This window comes from Orcinus orca, chromosome 12, assembly GCF_937001465.1.
Source record: "Orcinus orca chromosome 12, mOrcOrc1.1, whole genome shotgun sequence".
NCBI classification, from domain to species: domain Eukaryota; kingdom Metazoa; phylum Chordata; class Mammalia; order Artiodactyla; family Delphinidae; genus Orcinus; species Orcinus orca.
Window position 1 is genome coordinate 29,748,231 of NC_064570.1, and position 20,336 is coordinate 29,768,566.

Sequence of the window (20,336 nt, forward strand, 5' to 3'; positions counted from 1 at the left end):
AATAATTGAGGACAGTCTCAGAGACCTCTGGGACAACACTAAATGCACCAACATTTGAATAATGGGGGTCACAGAAGAAGAAGAGAAAAAGGAAGTGTCTGAGAATATATTTGAAGAGATTATAGTTGAAAACTTCCCTAATATGGGAAAGGAAAGAGTCTGTCAAATACAGGAAGCACAGAGGGTCCCATATAGGATAAAACCAAGGAGAGACATGACAAGACACATATTAATCAAACTATCAAAAATTCAAATCAAAGAAAAATTATTAAAAGCAGCAAGGGAAAAGCAGCAAATAACATACAAGGGAATCCCCAGCAGATCTTTCAGCAGAAACTGCAAGCCAGAAGGGAGTGGCAGGACATATTTAATGTGATGAAAGGGAAAATCCTACAACCAAGATTACTCTACCCAGCAAGGATCTCATTCAGATTTGACAGAGAAATCAAAAGCTTTACAGACAAGCAAAAGCTAAGAGAATTCAGCACCACAAAACCAGCTTTACAACAAATGCTAAAGGACGTTCTTTAAGTGGGAAACACAAGAGATGAAAAGGACCTACAAAAACAAACCCAAAATAATTAAGAAAATTGTAATAGGAACATACATATCGATAATTACCTTAAATGTGAATGGATTAAATGCTCCAACCAAAAGACACAGACTGGCTGAATAAATACAAAAACAAGACCCATATATATGCTGTCTACAGGAGACCCACTTCAGACCTAGGGACACATACAGAAGTGTGTATGTATGGAAGTGAGGGGATGGAAAAAGATATTCCATGCAAATGGAAATCAAAAGAAAGCTAGAGTAGCAATTCTCATATCAGACAAAATAGACTTTAAAATAAAGACTATTAAAGAGATAAAGAAATAGTGATCAAGGGATCAATCCAAGCAGAGGATATAACAATTGTAAATATTTATGCACCCAACATAGGAACACCTCAAAACATAAGGCAAATGCTAACAGCCACAAAAGGGGAAATCGATAGTAACACAATAATAGTAGGGGACTTTAACACCCCACTTTCACCAATGGACAGATCATCCAAAATGAAAATAAATAAGGGAACACAAGCTTTAAATGACACATTAAACAAGATGGACTTAGTTAGTATTTGTAGGACATTCCATCCAAAAACAATAGAATACACTTTCTTCTCAAGTGCTCTTGGAACTTTCTCCAGATAAATCATATCTTGGGACACAAAACAAGCCTCAGTAAGTTTAAGAAAACTGAAATCATATCAAGCATCTTTTCTGACCACAATGCTATGAGACTAGATATCAATTACAGGAAAAAAAACTGTAAAAAATGGAAACACATGGAGGCTAATAAATAACCAAGAGATCACTGAAAAAATCAAAGAGGAAATCAAAAAATACCTAGAAACAAATGACAATGAAAACATGACAACCCAAAACATATGGGATGCAGCAAAAGCAGCTCTAAGAGGGAAGTTTATAGCAATACAATCCTACCTCAAAGAACAATAAAAATAGCAAATAAACAACCTAACCTTACACCTCAAGCAATTAGAGAAAGAAGAAGAACAACAACAAAATAAATTTAGCAGAAGGAAAGAAATCATAAAGATCAGATCAGAAATAAATGAAAAAGAAAAGAAGGAAACAACTGCAAAGATCAATAAAACTAAATCTGGTTCTTTGACAAGACTAACAAAATTGATAAACCACTACCCAGATTCATCAAGAAAAAAAGGGAGAAGATTCAAATCCACAGAATTAGAAATGAAATAGGAGAACTAACAACTGACACTGCAGAAATACAAAGGATCATGAGAGATTACTACAAGCAACTATATGCCAATAAAATGGACAACCTAGGAGAAATGGACAAATTCTGAGAAAGGTACAACCTTCCAAGACTGAACCAGGAAGAAATAGAAAATATGAACAGACCAATCATAAGCACTGAACCTGAAACTGTGATTAAAAATATTCCGACATATATATATATATATATATATATATATATATATATATATATATATATATATATTCCGACAAACAAAAGTCCAGGACCAGATGGCTTTACATGTGAATTCTATCAAACATTTAGAAAAGAACTAACACCTATCCTTCTCAAACTCTTCCAAAATATTACAGAGGGAGGAACACTCCCAAACTCAATCTCTGAAGCCACCATCACCCTGATACCAAAACCAGACAAAGATGTCACAAATAAAAGAAACTATAGGCCAATATCACTGATGAACATAGATGCAAAAATCCTCAACAAAATACTAGAAAACAGAATCCAACAGCATATTAAAAGGATCATGCACCATGATCAAGTGGGGTTTATCCCAGGAATGCAAGGATTCTTCAATATACGAAAATCAATCAATGTGACACACCATATTAACAAATTTAAGGATAAAAACCATATGATAATCTCAATCGATGCAAAAAAAAGCTTTTGACAAAATTCAACACTATTTATGATAAAAACCCTGCAGAAAGTAGGCATAGAGGGAACCTACCTTAACATAATAAAGGCCATATATGACAAACCCAGAGCCAACATTGTTTTCAATGGTGAAAAACTGAAACCGTTTTCTCTAACATCACGAACAAGACAAGGTTGCTCACTCTCACCACTATTATTCAACATAGTTTTGGAAGTTTTAGCCACAGCAATCAGAGAAGAAAAAAAAAATAAAAGGAATCCAAATGGGAAAAGAAGTAAAACTGTCACTGTTGGCAGATGACATGATAGCATACATAGAGAATCCTAAAGATGCTACCAGAAAACTACTAGAGCTAATAAATGAATTTGGTAAAGTAGCAGGATACAAAATTAATGCACAGAAATCTCTTGCATTCCTATAAACTAATGATGAAAAATATGAAAGAGAAATTAAGGAAACACTCCCATTTACCACTGAAACAAAAACAATAAAATACCTAGGAATAAACCTACCTAAGGAGACAAAAGACCTGTATGCAGAAAAGTATAAGACAGTGATGAAAGAAATTAAAGATGATACAAACAGATGGAGAGATATACCATGTTTTTGGATTGGAAGAATCAATACTGTGAAAATGAATATACTACCCAAAGAAATCTAAAGATTCAATTTAATCCCTATCAAACCACCAATGGCATTTTTCACAGAACTAGAACAAAAAATTTTAGTTTGTTTAGAAACACCAAAGACCCCAAATAGCCAGCACAATCTTGAGAAAGAAAAACGGAGCTGGAGGAATCAGGCTCCCAGACTTCAGACTATACTACAAAACTACAGTAATCAAGACAGTATGGTACTGGCACAAAAACAGAAATATAGATCAATGGAACAGGACAGAAAGCCCAGAGATAAACCCATGTACATATGGTCACCTTATCTTTGATAAAGGAGGCAAGAATATACAATGGAGAAAAGACAGCCTCTTCAAGAGGTGAGGCTGGGAAAGCTGGACAGCTATATTAAAAGAATGAAATTAGAACACTTCTTAACACCATACACAAAAAATAAACTCAAAATGGATTAAAGACCTAAATGTAAAGCCAGACACTATAAAACTCTTAGAGGAAAACATAGGAAGAACACTCTATGACATAAATCACAGCAAGATCCTTTTTGAAGCACCTCCTAGAGAAATACAAATTAAAACAAAAATAAACAAATGGGACCTAATGCAATTTAAAAGCTTTTGCACAGCAAAGGAAACCATAAAAAAGACGAGAAGACAACCTTCACAATGGGAGAAAATATTTGCAAATGAATCAATAGACAAAGGATTAATCTCCAAATATATAAACAGCTCATGCAGCTCAATATTAAAGAAACAAACAACCCAATCCAAAAGTGGGCAGAAGACCTAAATAGACATTTCTCCAAAGAAGACATAGAGATGGCCAAGAAGCACATGAAAAGCTGCTCAACATCACTAATTATTAGAGAAATGCAAATCAAAACTACAATGAGGTATCACCTCACACCTGTTAGAATGGGTATCATCAGAAAATCTACAAACAACAAATGCTGGAGAGCGTGTGGAGAAAAGGGAACGCTCTTGCACTGTTGGTGGGAATATAAATTGATACAGCCACTATGGAGAACAGTATGGAGGTTCCTTAAAAAACTACAAATAGAACTACCATATGACCCAGCAATCCCACTACTGGGCATATACCCTGAGAAAACCATAATTCAAAAAGAGTCATGTACCAAAATGTTCATTGCAGCTCTATTTACAATAGCCCAGAGATGGAAACAACCTAAGTGTCCATCATCGGATGAATGGATAAAGAAGATGTGGCACATATATACAATGGAATATTACTTAGCCATAAAAAGAAATGAAATTGAGCTATTTGTAATGAGGTGGATAGACCTAGAGTCTGTCATACAGAGTGAAGTAAGTCAGAAAGAAAAAGACAAATACCGTATGCTAACACATATATATGGAATTTAAGGAAAAAAATGTCATGAAGAACCTAGGGGTAAGGCAGGAATAAAGACGCAGACCTACTAGAGAACGGACTTGAAGTTATGGGGAGGGGGAAGGGTGAGCTGTGACAGGGCGAGAGAGAGTCATGGACATATACACACTAACAAACGTAGTAAGGTAGATAGCTAGTGGGAAGCAGCCGCATGGCACAGGGATATTGGCTCGGTGCTTTGTGACAGCCTGGAGGGGTGGGATAGGGAGGGTGGGAGGGAGGGAGACGCAAGAGGGAAGACATATGGGAACATATGTATAACTGATTCACTTTGTTATAAAGCAGAAACTAACACACCATTGTAAAGCAATTATACCCCAATAAAGATGTTAAAAAAAAAAAAAAGAAGTTGCGGTACATATATACAATGGAATATTGCTCAGCCATAAAAAGAAACGAAATTGAGTCATTTGTTGAGACGTGGATGGACCTAGAGACTGTTATACAGAGTGAAATAAGTCAGAAAGAGAAAAACAAATATCGTATATTAATGCATGTATGTGGAACCTAGAAAAATGGTACAGATGAACCAGTTTGCAGGGCAGAAGTTGAGACACAGATGTAGAGAACAAGCGTATGGTCACCAATGGGGTAAAACCGTGGTGGGGTGGGGATGGTGGTGTGCTTAATTGGGCGATTGGGATTGACATGTATACACTGATGTGTATAAAATTGATGACTAATAAGAACCTGCAGTATAAACAAGCAAACAACAACAAAAAACCAACTAATAACAAACTTTCTTTGGGTTATTTGTATGGAAATATGTTAATATAAACGTTTCAGACATTACATGAAATTTCTAAAAATCTTATATGTTCTGGTATAATGTTATAAGTCATAATTCTAGTTATTACTCTAAAATGTGTATCTCAGAAATAATTAAATTTCCTTGTCAATTGCATTATTACGAACTGTCATCAAATCGTTAACCATGGTCATTTTTAAGTCTTTTGTCATTTACAGACAGTTCTGGGTGTACTCTGATGCTTTTGCAAAAATGTTCATAAAAGGGTTTCATCTTCAAGGAATTCATGGAAAAGACTCTGACAAGTACAAGTTTCTGGTAACTGACTATACTGCTGAACTGAATGAATAAGCATTTTCAGAACTCTAATGGAAAACTGGTAAATTAATAAAAGTGCTAACAAAAGATCAAGATAAAAAAAATTAATTACATGGGACTGAGTGAACTGATGAGGATGATTATAATTTTTGTGACTTTCTGTTTGAATAAAAAAAAATTCCCACAAGGACTCAGAGGCAAAAAATATACAAATCAATTTTCACTGCAAAGTAAAGGAGCTGTTACAGTGGAGGATTACTGGACTGAATGTCAATATTATGACATAGTATGAGTGTGTTTCATGTTTGGTAATTGCAATCATTGTTGCTTTTGTTGTGGTCATCCATTTACAATGCTTGGTGTCAGTCTATTTATCTCTTGTAAAAATAAAATACAGTGTGTGTGTGTGAAAAAAAGTCATTTGTATAACTGATTACTTCCTTAAAAATAATGGAATTTTTGGGTCAAGGAATGTGTTTTTTTCTGCCTTATGAAATATATTACTACATTATCCTCCTGAAAAACAAAACAAAACAAAACAAAACAAAACTCAAGAAAAACAAACAACCCAATCCAAAAACGGGCGGAAGACCTAAACAGACATTTCTCCAAAGACATGCAGATTGCCAAAAAACAGATGAAAGGATGCTCAACATCACTAATCATTAGAGAAATGCAAATCAAAACCACAATGAAGTGTCACCTCACACTGGTCAGAATGGCCATCATCAAAAAATCTACCAACAATAAATGCTGGAGAGGGTGTGGAGAAAAGGGAACCCTCTTGCACTATTGATGGGAATGTAAATTGATATAGCCACTATGGAGAACAGTATGGAAGTTCCTTAAGAAACTAAAAGTAAAAAAAAAAAAAAAGAAACTAAAAGTAGAACAATCATATGACCCAGCAATCCCACTACTGGGCATATACCCTGAGAAAACCATAATTCTAAAAGACACATGTACCCCAATATTCATTGCAGCACTATTTACAATAGCCAGGACATGGAATCAACCTAAGTGTCCATCGACAGATGAATGGATAAAGAAGATGTGGCACATATATACAATGGAAAATTACTTAGCCATAAAAAGAAACGAAATTGAGTTATTTGTAGTGAGGTGGATGGACATAGAGTCTGTCATACAGAGTGAAGTAAGTCAGAAAGAGAAAAACAAATACTGTATGCTAACACATATATATGGAATCTAAAGAAAAATGGTTCTGATGAACCTAGGGGTAGGACAGGAATAAAGAAGCAGATGTAGAGAATGGACTTGAGGACACGAGGAGGGGGAATTGTAAGTTGGGACGCAGTGAGAGAGTAGCATTGACATATATACACTACCAAATGTAAAAGAGATAGCTAGTGGGAAGCAGCCGCATAGCACAGGGAGATCAGCTCGGTGCTTTGTGACCCCTCTAGAGGGGTGGGATAGGGAGGGTAGGAGGGAGTGCAAGAGGGAGGGGATATGGGGATATATGTATACATACAGCGGATTCACTTTGTTATACAGCAGAAACTAACACAACATTGTAAAGCAATTATACTCCAATAAAGATATTTTTAAAAATCTATTATTTCCTTATAGTAAATATTACTCTATACAAATGTGTGTATTACATAGAATATATTATAGGCTACCAAAAAAATTTAATACATATCATATTTGTAGAGATTTATTAATTGAGTCCCTGAGATATGGATTGGATGGTTTAATTCAATTGGGGGAAATTCTTGATAAAGATATATTTTGAATTTTGATGAATTAGATGGATCCAAATTAGTAGAAAGATGAGACGAACTATTTAAACATGGGAGATAGATGCACAGATGTGAATAAAGAATATGAAATAGAAAAGAGAGTGTTCAATGCAAAGCATAGGGCAGGAGCATCCCTGGCCAAAGAAATGACAGATATGGCTGAAAGAATGAGCAGCATAGCTAAGTGACCACAGAGACACATCTAGTGCCATCATGAGTCAGAGTTACTCAAGTGACATCTTGGTAAGATGGCTTTTTGGAAATAAATTGCCCATACATTTTCAATTAATTTTTATTTATGTAAGGCAATTAGGTTAGAACCTTGCTATTCAAAGTATGGTCTAGCAGGAACCAGCCATATCAGAATCACCTAGGAAACTGTTAGGAAGGCAGAACCTCTGGCCACGTCGTCGACCTACTAAATCTCAAGGTGATTCTTGGGAAGCAGTGCACCTGTGTCCTAATGCTGATTTGGTTATTTCCTTAGCATGTAACTCTAGGCAAGTGCTTTCATCTCTAGACCTAAATTGCTCATCTCTAAAGTGGAAAGGATTCCTGCCACGTTAATTCAGGGGGTTGATAAAAGGATCAAATGCAATGAACTATGTAAAAGCACTTTGAAAGCTATAAAGCACCACTAGAAATCTCCCCTAAAACAGGCGTCTGTGTTCAAGGAAAATCCAAGGGGCCAGGGCTGGTGCCTGGAATGTCTTGGCCACGTCCCTCACAGCTGCCTCCACTATCCCTGTATATAAACAAAGCCTCAGAGAAACATCTCACTTGGTAAAATAAATACTCAGGTTTATGAAAGTGTCATGGAGCTGAGTTACCCCAGGAGATTCATAGGGTGATGCCTGACCCAGCTGCTCTCCAAATCAAGCCAAGGAATTTGCCCTCATGTCAGTGCACCTGTCACCGCTCTGTGACGTTCCTGGTTACTCCCTTTCTATTTTTCCCATCTCTTATCATCGGAGGACTATGGGATGGCTGAGGAAACAAGGCAAGGCAGGAGCTGGGATCTTCTGAGGAGTAGCATGTCAGGTAAAAAGTTGACAGGCTCAGGGCGCTCTCCAACCATGAAAGCAAACTGTCACGCAGCAGATCTTTCAGTCCCCTGAGAACTGTCACTTGGAACTTTCTAGTTCAGCAAGTGTCCTTTAACAAAAGTTTTAAAGTTATTAAAAATGAATATTTCATTGTTAAAAATTGTTTTCCACAAGACCCTGCTCCTGGAGGTGTTTAAGAATTCTGAGCTCAGGTAAACTGGGGAGGCTGATCACCACCCCGCCTCCTGGAGGAGGGGCACAAAAAGAATCCGATTTAAATTTGCCTAATCAGCATTCTCCAAACTTACTTGACTGCAGAACATTTCCTTGCAGTATTGCCTATTAATACACTGCAGTTTAAACAGTAGTTCCACTAAGAACGTATCTTGAAAATCACTGTCTTTTGTTGGTTATAATATTTAATGTAATCTTAATCGCATAGCACTACTTTTGTGGAAATGAAATATTCTAGCCTGGAAACTTCTTGACTACAGGAGCTGTTGTTTTTTACTCTCCAGCACTTAGCAGAGTACAAGGCATTTAGCCAATTCTCAGTGAATGTTTGTTAAATTTTAAAAATCAAAATAGAATCCATTTTTCTTTTTGCATGAGAAAAGCTATTCTCACTCTATACCAAAAGGATATGACGAGTTTTTATGTGTGTTTGTTTGTTGAGGAACAAGAGCCCAGTTTGTTTATTCGATCATTTCTTGCATTTGACATACTCCTCGGTGACATCCTTGGCCTGAGCCTCTTTGCCATTGTCCTTAACCACCACACAACTGCAACCAACCACTTTACGGGGTTTTCCCTCTCTGTCAGTTTTACAGAGGCCTACCCATTCCCCTAGTTTCTTGTCATCAACCTTAATCAGGTTGATTTGGTGCTCAGCACAAAGGGCCTCCACCAACTCGACATACATAGGCTCATCACAGTTGGATGCAAGCACACAGAGCTGGGCATGTGCTAGGCCATCGCGGATGAAAGCGGGCCTCAGCACCTCTTCCAGAGCAGTATTAACGTCCATTACACCCCCAGCAGCAATGCCTTCCTTGGCCATGGAGGTGGGTTACAGGTGGAGCTGAATCTTGAGTGCACCCGCGCCTCTGCCTCCGCGCGACTCCGCGGCGGCAGGGAAAGAGCTATGATGAGTTTTTTAATGGGTTTTATGTGATGGATATGTACACTCAAATAACTTATTTGGGCTGATTATTTGCTACTGTAAGTAACAAATAAGGAAAGGCCATCCTAAAAAGGAATTTATACATAAAAATACTGTCAACCATCATAGTTTTTCAACATTTATAACATACCATGTTTCAATTTTTCTAATGAACCAGAAGTTACTTTTTTTAAAAAGGCAGGAGCTAGTGTCATTCTCTATAAAATAGTGTGGAAGGTGAATTGTAAGCCTGACAGTCTACGGGGACTTGGAATCACCGTTCAAAGTTTATAGTCCTTAGTTATCAAACTGCTGGTAAAGTATAAAAATACATCCAGGGGGTCTTGATTGTTCTAAATCACCGCTGGTGGTTCAGCATCACATCCCAGACCTCTGCACTGTGTCCTGAGAGAGGCATTTTGAGTCTGCAAAACTATCAGAAAAAAAAACAAAACAGAAAAAACAAACAACAACAACAAAAAAAACAGGAAGGGAAGGCTGAGTGGGGAGGAGAAATGAGCATTCTAAACTAAAAACAGAAATATGGATGCTGACGCTAACAGAGTTTCCTCAAGGAGAGAACCCTAGGTAAGCATGCGTAACTTTGAAGTGACCCACAAACTTCTCCCCTTCAAGAACCTTGTCCATCTTACCCAGATTGTATTTCCCATAACGGGAAATACAAGCCCTTTGGGTTCTGCTCAAGTGGATGATTTGCTGCAATCACAAGACCAAGTGACTAAATATTTCTAGCAAGCCCGTGTATTTATTGAATCTTGCTTTTAGAGATTTTTTTCAAACCTTGGCCTTAGAAGGATGAGAGAAATACAACCTGGGAGCAAAAATCTGGTCTTCCTGAGCTCAAAAAAGGATTTGACATAAATTGCTCTATTAACAAAATGCCCTTTGTTACAGCCCGAAGGAAAAAAAAGAGGTCATCCTGTGCAAAAGCATTTTCTAAAGGTTGTCCCAAGGACCCTATTTGTTTCTCACTAAATCTCAAAAACTGCCTGAGATTATAGCCCCTCTCCCATTTGTTTAACCTTCTATAATATTATTTTCAAATGTTTCTTTGATGCTACTAACAATTGAACAATATTATTTTTAGTCTCAAATTACAAATCTAGCATTTCTTTAGTATTTTTATATGTTAAATCAGATTTTATACACTATTTAGGTAAGCATTTGTATGAATACACACACACACACACATATATTTACACAAAACCTTTCAAACAATGGTGTTGAGAACCGGTTTTAGATTTTTAGGTATACCTGTTATCACTGTAATATTCATACAAGACAAATAAAATGGAGAGAAAAAATCCAAAGGAGGCTCAATAAAATATGCATTAAGAACATGGCAGATACTTAACCTCTTGAAACCTCAGTTTCTTCAGCTGTAAAATGGAGATAATATTGATAACCTACAATCATAAAGTGCTTTAAGGATAAAAAGAGGGTATATTTAAAACAATTAGCCTTATAAATATTAGCTAATATTACTGATGTTGCTGTTGTTGTTTTTTATTATTATTATTATTTTAAACTTCTTAAAATTAAAATTATTTTTAGTGAATCCCTATAGATTGTTATTCAATAGAAATTTACCAATGCTAAATATGGAGAAGCAAAAGAATACGGCTAATGTTACAGCCTAAATTAGAACTAGGAACAAGGTTTTCTATCTGAGTTCTGAGCCTATTCTGAGTTCCATGCTGATCTCTTTTTAGAATTTAACCAACACCGACAAGTCAGCACTTTTGAAAGGCATATATAAGGGAATCCACCAAAAAGTGAGTTACACAAGTTTCCTGGTGACCAAAATTGAGTCATTCATATATATATTGGATTCATCCAAACCATTGTTTGAATTTGACATGAAAATTCGTATAAAATACAAAATTATTAAATATGTTGTATATTTATATTCATTGTACATTATTGTGACTTTCAAGCAGAAAAAAGACAAAAATAAAAGAAAAAATGTAAAAAGGAAAAATGTATATATTTCCTCTCATACATGATCTTTGCTTTATTCTGTTGAGAAAATCAAATAAAAATATTAACAATATTCCTAGAATAAAAGTTTCTCATTTTGTTTTGTTGTTGTTCTGTATCTAAGATTCTGGAATATAAGAAACTTTCACACAATTATTTTGGTAAAATAAACACAAAGAACTTTCTTAGAGGCTTTAACTTCATATTTTACATTCAACAGGATTCTCCCAAGATTTTAGACAAAATATCAAATCTTCCATATAGTACACAAACTTGACACATAATAAGTTCTCAAGATAATATACTTGTTGAAATAGAGAATAACAATTTATTATGAAAGCGCCTATCAGAGCGCCTATACTCAATAGGCCCTCAATAATAAATGATTGTTGGATCCGAATGTTATCACTTCTGCACCAAAATGACAGCACAGAATTGTAATTAAAGGATTATAAAAAGGTTGACCATCCCTCAAGTGGAAAACCTTCTAAACTGTATTAAATTTTATGCTGTGATAGGAAGGTTCATAAGTACTCTAAATGGGCCTTGAAGGGCAAATTGGATGAAGTGGGCTTAATGGTATTTCTTTAGTGCAGAATGTTACATTAAGACCTTCCTGAAAACCCCTCTTTGAAATACACTGCCCCACCATCCTCATAATAATCTTGCATTTATCAGGCCTTGATTCTGTGGTGTAAAGAGTTACATTTCTTACCCCATATTACACATGACAACTTCTTTTGGCTAGAGACAAAAGTGATCTCAGGTATATTTAAAGCAAATGTATAATGAGAGTGATAATGTACAACAACTGATAAATATCATGCCCAACACATTTATTAGATGTCCTTACATATCTCTTGAAAGTACTAATGTTGGAATGGGTGATAAATTGACTTAAGGTTGAACACTAGTGTGAAAATTGAGAAGTCCTGGATAGAACTGGAGAGCAGGGAGCTTTGAAAGACTAGAGAAGAAAGGATGAATGAGAAATACAAATATACAGGACTTCCCTGGTGGCACAGTCGTTAAGAATACGCCTGCTAATGCAGGGGACACGGGTTCGAGCCCTGGTCCGGGAAGAACCCACATGCCGCAGAGCAACTAAGCCCATGCACCACAACTGCTGAGCTTGTGCTCTAGAGCCCTCAAGCCACAACTACTGAGCCTGCGTGCCACGACTACTGAAGCCAGCGTAACCAGAGCCCATGCTCCGCAACGAGAAACCACCACAATAAGAAGCCCACGCACCACAACGAAAAGTAGACCCACTCGCCGCAACTAAAGAAAGCCCGTGCGCAGCAACGAACCCAACACCGCCAAAACTAAATAAATAAATGTATATATTAAAAAAGGAAATACAAATATACGATGGAGTTTTCTAAAAATAAAGTAATAAGAAAAATATAAAACCTACAAAAGAGCTTGATAAAGTCAAAGGGATGCCTAAGGAGACAGAGTATCAGAAAGCTTCAGATACCATCCTAAACTTGAGAGTTAGGCTTGCTCTCTACAAGCTATGGCTATCCGAATTTAGTAAAGCCACATGGTGGAAACTATCCTAAATCAACTGGCATAGTGGATATTGATTATAGCAAAACCCTTGATACAGTCTTTCAGGATAAATTTGTAGATGAAATAATGATCACAGACCATGTTTTATTTTTTCCCAAGACCTATCATATTGCCTGATATATAGAAGGCACTTAATAAATTGAAAGAATCAGGAATGTGACCTAAGGAATACAACACTAAATGGATTCATTGCTGGCTGGAATATATTTATCAATCAGCGCATTACTAACATCCCTATTGAACTCTAAATAGGGCAGAGACCATGTAATATTCTTTATCTTTGCATCCCAAGGCTGAGCAGAGAATGCACAATAAGTATTTTCAGATCAGCTGAACTTTGAGGGAGATGCTCAGTGGCTCATCACAGAACTCAAATGCTCAACGTTTTTATCTGTGATGTGAATGAATACCTTAGAGGTTTAAGCTAGTCAAATGTGCAGATGATACAACTTTTGGATGGTTATCATTACATAAAATGCTCAAATACTTTATTATCAATAGAGCACCTTAATACATATTAAATATAGCAGTTAATGGGGTGGTAGCAGCAATATTAATTGAGTAAAGTCAGAACCATTAGAAACAACTAGATCCAAAGGTAAATTTAGGGAAAACTGTGTTACCTACTCTCAAACAAGATTACTTTATTTTCCCCCTCTGGATGCCATTTAAATAGGTAGTGAAAATTTGAAATAGAGTCTAATGTAAATATGTAATACATTTAATTATGTCTGATTTAAAATTTTGGGTGGGTTTGAAAAAAAGGTTTGAAAACTTGATCTGAAAGCATTTAAAGGAGCCATTTCATGACAGTGCCCAAAAAGTAATTTGGCAAAAATAACACTTATTGAGTGGTCACAAAAAACATGTGCTGAATGATCATCTAATTAAAAACAAAAATTGTTAAAATTACAGCATAAAATAGGTTGTGAATAGGCCCTTGGCTGGGAATGCACCAAATTAGAACACAGGGTCCATCTGGCAATCTCTGAACCTGAGCCAGGGCCATGAAAACCAAGAGACTCCGCCCTACATTTGGCGGCAGTTCTACTTCCTAAGCAAGAGGATCTCAGGAGGCCTCTGAATCTGTAGGGCGATGGGGACCAAGATGTGGGGACAGTGTTCCTGGGCCATGATTCAGCGAGGAGAGCCCATTTCACATCACACGAAGATCACAACAGTAAAGATGATGGCCCTAGCCTCCACATTTTTTTTTTGTTTAAACAGTTTCTTTCCTGCCATTTCCCACAAAATAAAAAGATGTATTCAGAGGTAAATTTCTATAGTAGAAATTTCTGACATATGCAGAAACGTGCACAGAGTTAGATTCTGACTGTGTAATTTTATCCTGTCTTCAGCAAGAAATTTGGAATTTTCTCCAAACTCATAATTTTTTGAGAACACTGTCATCTCACCATGACAGCAACTTGAAGGAGTAAAAAAATTTGAGGGAAGGAAAATTAAAACATTATTTTAAAAGACTAAGGATTGCTATGGAGCAGTCGGAGGAGTTTAGAAAAATAGTTCAGTGACTAGCATTTTGCCAGATCATTTGCCAAAATGTTGACATGAAAGTTCCCTGAAATCTTTGTCTTAGGTTTCCGAAAATTTCTCTGGGGAAATTGCTAAAAGAATAAACAATCAGTTCAATTGCATACAGTGAAGAATAAAGTCCACATCCAATGTGCATATTCTGTTTATAGCTGGGAAGAATTTAAATTACTTGCCTAGCACTCCTTTTTTCTTTTCAAGTATAAACTAACTCAAAAAATTAAGTAAAAATTGATGATCTAGCAATGTTTCTCTGGCTGCCATACAGTACGGGCAATGAGTTCTAGACTCCAATTTATAGGTTTGTCAGAAAGTTTGGTTATTTTCATCAATTTAGCTTTACATTTAACATTCCTCCACTTAATTGAAACCATGCGGACACATTTGGTTAGCATCCACATTCCTACAAAAGTAAAAAGGGTACTTTGTTTCAAATTCTGCACAGTTTACTAGTAAATTCTATTTTTCTTGCAGTAACAATTAAACACAGTTGGCACTTAATAGCGAAAGCCTCCTAATCCCTATTGTCAATGGGTACAACTCAGCTTTAGCAAATATCCAGTCAGGTGGAGGAAAAAGCATTATCCATAACTTTGTCTTAATAATTGAATAAATGATTTTCCAGGGACTAATCCCAGGGTTTCAAAGCATGGCCCTTGGAAAATTATAGCAGTTTTGAAGTTTATTTAACCCCCATTCTCTACTTCTTGCCCTCCTGGGATCCTGCACCAAAGTGCTAGCTGAAGGATGGGATCTGAAGGGTAAGCTAGTAAGTGCTACGCTTCTTTACTGACTGTTCTTTCTTTCTCAATCCCATTGTGGAAAATGACTCTGGATTGGTTTATGAAGCGAGTTTAGAGAGTAACAGGTTTCTAGGATTTGTACTTTCTCTGCTTTGGCAAAGTAATTCCAAAAAGCCCAAGATACAACAGCAGGATAACATGCATCGCTAAAATAACAATATTTTGAGGTTGACTAACTAATGAAAAACTGATGTCCAACCGCCTTTCCCTGTTAGGAAATATGCAAAGAATAAGGAGAAAAAAAGAGAAGAAAGTATGAATTAAAATGACTCCTAATTGACAATGACAAGGTTGTAGCAGTTAGAATTACCCTCGGGTATTTACGGATGGGTCCACTGTTGCAGGCAGAGCTCTCCTTCTTTCAGCAAGTATTTGCTGAGCACCTACTATATACTACTCCCCTAGACGCTATTGCTACACGTTGCCACTTCTGTAACCACAAAGAGATGGACATGACCTGCCCTCTCACATCTTACATTAGAGTCACTTCCACCCTCTCCCTCCTCTTTCTCTTCTTCCTCAGGCACCCATATGACCAGGCACTGAGACCAGTGCATCTTTCTTGCCAGAGACAGGAGCAGGGAGGCCACACCTGATGTGAAGAAAGCCAATAAGACCTGAGTGGCTAAGCGAGTCAAGAGAGGTCCAGGGGGTCAAGAGAGGAAGGAGTCAGGGAGAGTGCCAACTGCAAGAGTGAGGACAGAAGACAGGCCACCTGTCAAGGTAACAGTCTTCACTAGTGAACCCACTGGCTGGCCTCCTGTCTCTGACTTGCTGGACTTCTCCCCTTTGCACAAAACCAGAGCTCTTCCGGTGTGTGAATACAATCCTGTCACCCTTCCTTAAAATATGTGATTTCCTATTCATTGTCCCAGAGATAAAATAAAAATCCATGGCTTACAACGCCTTTATGACCAGAGCCTTTCCCGTTGCTTCCACCCTTGTACTCAGTACTGCAGCCGTTCTGAACTTCTCTCCCTTAACTTCTGTGCCTTTGCCCACAATGTTCCCTCTGAGAAGAATAATCTTCTACTCCATTCTGTTCTCTCCATCTCCTTGCCTACAGGAACTAGAATTTCACATCTTGGTTTAAATGTTACTTCTTCTAGATGACCTTCCCTGACCCTCCAAATCAGAGTTTCTCAGACAGCAGACCTGCAGTGGTTGTATAAAATATTTCTGTGTCCACTCCATGTTAACTGAATCAAACTCTCTGGGCTGGGGTCCAAGAAACCACATTTTTAGCAAGCATTCCACTTATTCTAGTGCATATTAATGTTTCAGGACCAATGATTTAGACTCTGGGATGATATAAATAATAATAAACAACCCACACAGCACAATTAATTCTCCACCAATCAAAATGGACATACTGGGCTTCCCTGGTGGCGCAGTGGTTGAGAGTCCGCCTGCCGATGCAGGGGACACGGGTTCCTGCCCCAGTCCGGGAAGATCCCACATGCCGCGGAGCGGCTGGGCCCGTGAGCCATGGCCGCTGATCCTGCGCGTCCAGAGCCTGTGCTCCGCAACGGGAGAGGCCCGCGTACCGCAAAAAAAAAAAAAAAATGGACGTACTGGCCAATCAGGACAGATGCCATGACCAGTCAAAGTGGACTCTGGCTATCAGACTCTCATATGTACTAGTCTGTAGCAACAATAATCGGCTGGCCCATGCTCTGTTTCACTGCACCCCACCTTTCCTCTGGGCTGGAATATATTAGCTGATATTTACCGAGTACTTCCTTTGTGCCAGGTATTGTTCTAAGCACTTTTCTTACATCATTTCAATTAACTTTCAAGATAATCCTATAAATTAGGTGCTATTATTATTTTCTTTCTTTAGAAACTGTTTATTTTCCATCAACCTGTTTCCATTTTGAGTTTGTGGAAGAGCAGCTTAAGACCACTCAGCGGTTGTTCCTGCCCATTCAGTGGCCTGAGCAGTGGTGGGCTGAGCACTGCAGTCTCCAGTGGGAACTGCAGAATAGGCCCAGAGGGCACCTGCACACCTTCGGACCCGTCCACCGCCTCAGGCTGAGGAGCAGTGAACTCAGGAGCTGGAGCAGCCCATTCACCCTGAAATTCCTCCTTGGTCACAGCCTTCTCAGCTGCCGCCTGCTCTTCCTTTTCAACCTCTTCAGGATCTCTGTAGAAGGAGACATCAGGCATGACCTCCCATGGGTGTTCACGGGAGATGGTGCCACACGCATGCACAGAACCTCCCGGGCAAGCATCCACCACATCAGACCCAATGAGTGAGCTCCCTTGTTGTTGCACAGGATGGCAATGTCCACATAACACAGAGGAGAGTCTGTGTTACACAGAGCAATGGTAGGCAGGTTAACGTAAGAGGCCTCTGTGAGAGGCTGGTGGGCAGCCCTGGGATCAGTAACCACTGGAAGTCTTGGCTCCCGGAAGGCTGCCTGGATCTGGTTAGTGAAGGTTCCAGGAGTGAAGCAGCCAGCAATAGGAGTGGCTCCAGTGACAGCAGCAAACTTCAGCCCAGCTCGCTGGCCAGTATTCCTGGAGGATACGACACTGACATCAGCTGGGTTTTCAATGGCAACAGTGGCACGAGCTGCCAACAGAAGCTTCTCCCAGGTCCTCTTCAGATTTATGATGTAGATGCCATCACTTTTCCTTTTGTAGATGTACTGTTCCATTTGGGAGTCAAGGTTGGTGCCACCTAAGTAGGTTCCTGCTGCAAGGAATGAGGACATCCTGCTGCTTCATTTTCAGGACATCAAGGGCTCTGGACATTGTGAGAGCTTCCCTTTAAGTTACAATGAGAATGCAGAACAAGCCATGTGGACCCCTGTCTGGGTAGTGTGGAAAGGCGGTGCTGTTATTATTTTCATTTACAGATAGCAAAACTGAGACACAGAGATGTTAAGTTACCTGGCCAACATTACACAGCCAGTAAGTGGCAGAGCTAGAGTTCAAATGCAGTCTGGCTCCAGAGCCCTAACCTACACTGCACCTGTCATGGTATGTATGAGGCTTTATTTTATTGTCAGTCTGGTTATTTGACTTTCTCACTACCCTGTGTTCTCCATGGGGGTAAACCTGATACATAATAGGCTGTCAATAAAAAGTTGGAGAATAAATGAGATCATGCTAATTTAGTTTAGGATCAAGAAGAGGGGACAGTAGAAGCCTGACCAATTGCTTACATTATCTCCTAGGGTTTTGAGGCTTGCTTTTAAAGAACTTCAAGGACAAGAAGCTTGGGAGCTTGCAGGAATTATGGTGTGGCAACCATCTGAGGCCACTGAAATCCATGCACCTAGAAAGCCCCGGCCATAGAATTGGTTTTCCTGCTCCAAACATTTTCAACCAAAGTGATGAATATAAAACTGACATGCATACTCTTGGCAAGTAAAATCATGTCAGAAAGATTAGAACCAACAGAGAGGTGACAGGCCTCAATATTCCATGGAGTTAATTTCTTAGAAAAACCTTTTCAGAATGCCTGTTAGTGGAGCCAGCTGGAGCCCAAAGCCTCAGTAATGAAACTAGCTGTGTCATGCAGATTCATCACACAAAACCAAGACACTGAGTTGCTTTCTCCAAATGTATAAAGTTGGTTTCTTCTCCCAGGGTGGAGCACTATGATGGTCACTCCCCAAAACCCAGATTATTTTTTTTTTAATTTTTATTGGAGTATAGCTAATTTACAATGTCATGTTAGTTTCTGCTGTAGAGAAAAGTGAATCAGTTATACATATACATATAACCACTCTTTTTTAGATTCTTTTCCCATATAGGTCATCACAGAGGTTTAGGAAATTTACCTGTCTAGCAGAAATGCAGTTTGGCTTGGAGAGTAGCAAAACTGGAGTCAGGGAAGCCATTGAGGAGAAATCCAGGTAGGGTGACAAAGGCCTAGGGAAGGTAAGATGGGTAAGAGGATGAAGCGAGGTAGCACTTTTTTTGTGTTGCAGCAGTTTTGAAAGAAAGGTTCAACACAGGACCTCAGTTACGAATAATTGGGGAGGGGGCATACATACCCTTCTTACCTTCCCTAATTCAACGTGTAATGAGAATAAAACCGTTCTCTTAGTGGCCTCTTGCTACCTTAAAATTATTCAGGTATTTGAGGAAAATACGGCAGTATTTCTTGACTGTAATTCTTCTAATAAAAATCAGCATCTTGGCATCCATGTCAAGGGAGAAATCCAGAAATCAGTGTACAGAAGAATTATCTGGTAGACTTCTGGGGTTGCAGTGAGACATGGAAGGAGAGGAACTAACCATGGACCAGAATGAGGAGTTTTGACAATGTTCAGAAGTTATTGTATGTTCTTCCAGCTACCCAGGGAAGCCACATTCCTTCCTACCCATCCAAATACCTCATGGTTCCCACATTGTTATCCAAGTCACAAAACTTTGGGATTAGGTCCTGTTCTCTTTTTTTTTTTTTTCCAAGCTCAGTTTCCAAAAGAAATGCTTGAAGGATCCAGCTCTGCCTCTAACACTGAGTACCCCTCACCTTAATCCTGGACAGCTCCCATCTTAGTCCTCTGAGTTTCCATTGTTTTCCATGGCTGGAGGGGACCTGGACTACTATATTATCTTGTCCCTGTTTGGATTTGGTCTCATAACTGGCCCTCTCCCAGAGTGGGGAAACAATTAGGAAGAGAGGAGATTTGGGGACATAAGAGTTAAAAGATTCACTTCCTTAATGTCACTTTGACCTGAGAGTCTATTAGCTCCCGGCTAATGGCCCATTTCTGAGCCTCCCTTACCCACTACCGCTGCCCACCCCTAATCCTCACTGTTGCTTGCACCAAGCTTTGGTGCCTGTGCCACCCAGAACTGGGATCTAAGGCAATGATGGAAAGGAGCAAAGCTGATCTAAATAGAGAACTTGAATGTTAGGAA

The 20,336-nt window shown here is 38.5% G+C and overlaps 1 protein-coding gene and 2 pseudogenes across 1 annotated transcript; all 3 read right to left on the reverse strand.

The window, feature by feature from the left end:
• Nucleotides 1–20,336, reverse strand: part of LOC101282775 (ADP-ribosylhydrolase ARH3-like) — a 107,989-nt pseudogene that overhangs the window by 62,154 nt on the left and 25,499 nt on the right.
• On the reverse strand, nt 9,024–11,258 carry LOC117196858 (40S ribosomal protein S12-like). Its single transcript, XM_033407020.2, has one exon. It carries the CDS (start codon nt 9,418–9,420, stop codon nt 9,064–9,066), a length of 357 nt encoding a protein of 118 aa, XP_033262911.1. The 5' UTR covers nt 9,421–11,258; the 3' UTR covers nt 9,024–9,063.
• Nucleotides 17,335–18,227, reverse strand: LOC101283288 (40S ribosomal protein SA-like; annotated as a pseudogene).

Excerpts from the sequence above, each read along its gene's own strand:
- LOC117196858 (XM_033407020.2), bottom strand. The coding sequence starts at position 9,420 with ATGGCCAAGGAAGGCATTGCTGCTGGGGGTGTAATGGACGTTAATACT.